The sequence below is a fragment of the Takifugu flavidus genome, chromosome 10, assembly GCF_003711565.1.
Source record: "Takifugu flavidus isolate HTHZ2018 chromosome 10, ASM371156v2, whole genome shotgun sequence".
Classification (NCBI taxonomy): domain Eukaryota; kingdom Metazoa; phylum Chordata; class Actinopteri; order Tetraodontiformes; family Tetraodontidae; genus Takifugu; species Takifugu flavidus.
Window position 1 is genome coordinate 10,345,222 of NC_079529.1, and position 2,768 is coordinate 10,347,989.

At 45.3% G+C, this 2,768-nt stretch overlaps 1 protein-coding gene across 1 annotated transcript; it reads left to right on the top strand.

Moving 5' to 3' along the window:
* The first annotated feature begins 649 nt into the window (after positions 1–649).
* Positions 650–2,625, top strand: elp6 (elongator acetyltransferase complex subunit 6). Its single transcript, XM_057046414.1, has 7 exons — positions 650–929; positions 1,007–1,085; positions 1,156–1,226; positions 1,332–1,456; positions 1,579–1,783; positions 1,856–2,017; positions 2,145–2,625. The coding sequence occupies exons 1-7, from the start codon at positions 876–878 to the stop codon at positions 2,268–2,270; spliced, it is 822 nt and encodes a 273-aa protein (XP_056902394.1). The 5' UTR covers positions 650–875; the 3' UTR covers positions 2,271–2,625.
* The last annotated feature ends 143 nt before the right edge of the window (positions 2,626–2,768 follow it).

Consider the following 2,768-nt stretch of genomic DNA (forward strand, 5'->3'; position numbering starts at 1 on the left):
TGAGCTGTAAAAGACCATGGAAAGGAATTTTTTTTCACAACCATGACTAATGTGTCTATTAATACTGATTAGATGTAATTTATTCTCAAAATGTATATTTCTATGTCAGAATCCAATAATTCAATAAAATTAATTCAAAACGCATGATGGGGAATGAGGATGATGTGTTTATTATAATTAATCAAAAATCAAGCAATTCCTATCAAGGCAGAGAAAATATTACATAATAACTTCTCATGACTCACTGGGAATGATTATCTTGTTATTGTCAATAACTTCAGAAATGTAAGTAAAAAGAAGTAAAAATATTGGTTGACTTATAAAGTGTTTAAGCTTAAATCGCCAGAAAAAGGATGATAAATACAATTACTGTTAAATAGTGAACTGTTTTTGTCGCCAATAGATGGCGCCATCTCCATTCGAATGAAAGTTAACATGACGAGAGGAAGAAATTGAGCTGTACCAAAGATCATCTATGAAATCAAGACGCTTACACCAAGCTGTTCCTCATTTTTTTAAATTAGCTTCAATTATCTGAATACAAAGTTACAAAGAAACCTTCAGTTAATGGTTTAACATTATAATTTTACGTACAAATATAAAAGTACATGCGACACATTATTGTAATAGCGATGAACTTCACTTCCGCTTGGTGTAGAGTGAGACGTCTTGTTTCATTCTTAGTGTACTATTTTACGGTAGCGTTGTGGCTAGCGCAGGAAAAGAAGTCAAAATTCTAATAATTCGTATAATACTTGGCCCAGTTTTGAACATAATCTCTTATAACCTATTGATTATACCAAGCAATACATTTTTTATGTTTTGTGAGTTGTGTCTTATTCAGCAAACTGTGAAAGTTGCTAGTGAAGTTAGCCATGTTTACGGAGCTCAACAGCATCTTGAACGCCTCTCCTGACAGCTTCACACAGGTGGGAATTTAGATTCACTTTTATTTACATTGTCCGTGTGTGATGACGTTCATATGTGTCGATCAAAAACGTTACAGGGGGAGTTCATCTTGGTGACAGACAGACAGAGCGACGCCTCGTTCCTCATTCACCATTTCCTATGTTTTTACCTGAGAGGTGAGTTGTTGTCTTATGGACGTTGTTGACGATCAGACCTGAGTTAAAACGGCTCGTTTATCTGCTGCAGCACGATGCAAAGTGCTGTTTCTGGGTCTGGTCCAGTCCCTCAACCATTACAGCTCTGTGAGTCAGAGACTGGTGAGTATAAGATTATCTCAGTGGTGTATAAAATACATCTGACTCTCAGACTGATCAGCTGGTGATGATGATGATGATGATGATGATGAGGGTGTGTGGGGTCAGGGTGTGAGTCTGGCACAAGCGAAGGACAAAGGTCAGCTGATTTTCCTGGAGGGCCTCAAAGATTCGCTGTCAGTGTTGATCCCTCAGGAAAGCAGCAAAGCCAGCGAAGCCATGGACTTCCTCAGGTACAGCGATCCACGTTTCTCTTTGTTGGACTATTTATCTTTCATCTCTTTTGGAGTCTCTGGACTGTATTGCCATCAGAACCACTCACTTTCGGAATGTTGTGTTCTTTGTGCGTCCTCAGGGATCCTGCTGCTGGGCTGAGGAGTCTGTACCAGTTTGTTCGCTCCAGGCTGAGCGGCGCTGCAGATGGAGATGGGGGAGAGGAGTGGGGGCCCCCGGTGCTGCTGGTGGACGATGTCAGCGTGCTGCTGAGTCTGGGGGTCAGCGCAGGAGCTGTGCTGGACTTCAGCCATTACTGTCGAGCCACCGTCTGCTCACGGCTGAAGGTGAGAGTGAGACGTCGCTTCATTGTGTCTGATCAGAGCGGTGTGTTGCCTGTTAACTCTGAGCACCTGCAGGGTAACGTGGTGATGCTGACACGCTGCGATGGGGAGGAACAGGAGGATGAGGGCGATGACGAAGGCCCGGAGAATCTCCTCAAGGGTCTGACCCACCAGTGCAGCATCGCTCTTCATGTACAGGGTCTCCCCACCGGCTTCTGCAGGGACATACATGGACAGGTGTGTGCTCGTGTGCGTATGGTCTGAGCTTTTCAAAGATGTGAGTGAATGGTTTAACATGTGCATGGTCATGGAGGTGTGGCGGACTGTTGCCTGTAAAGGTTTCATCCCTCTTTTGTGTTTTCAGGTGGAAGTGTGTTGGAGGCAGAAACAAACTGACGGGCAGTGCACACCAAGCAAACTCTTTCAGTACAAAGTCCACGATAAAGGGGCATCCTTCTTTGCTCGCGGGACCTCCAGCGCTGTTCTCTAAGTCCACCCCTACCCCCCAGTCGCCACAGTTGCCTCTTGTCACTTCATGTGACGGCTGCGTGGGCTCGGAGCAACACAAACGGTGGTTGTTGAGTTGCCAGGTCAGTTGCTGACCTCTGGATGTTTGCTGGTGTCATCGACCTGGTTTGGAGGCTAAACGCCGTGCCGTTCCAGCTGTTATCGTGGTCTCAGGACTCCGCAGCGCCGTCGGTCGTGTAGCTGTGTAGATGTTTAAACCGATCACACAGCTGGTTGGCTCAAAACACAGAAATGAAACAATTGAAACGGATTTGTGCTTTGACGGCACACATGCTATTGTGTTATTTGCCACATCAATAAACGGTTCTCAAATCACATTCTATGGACAATGATCATTAACAAGTTACACCGTTTATGTTAATGAAGCGGCGTGGTGTAATTCCCGGCGGAGACACCAGGGGGCGCCCGGCCCCAGGCCGCCGGATCATCGGGGACGAGGAAGAGGTCTGTGTTCTGTTTG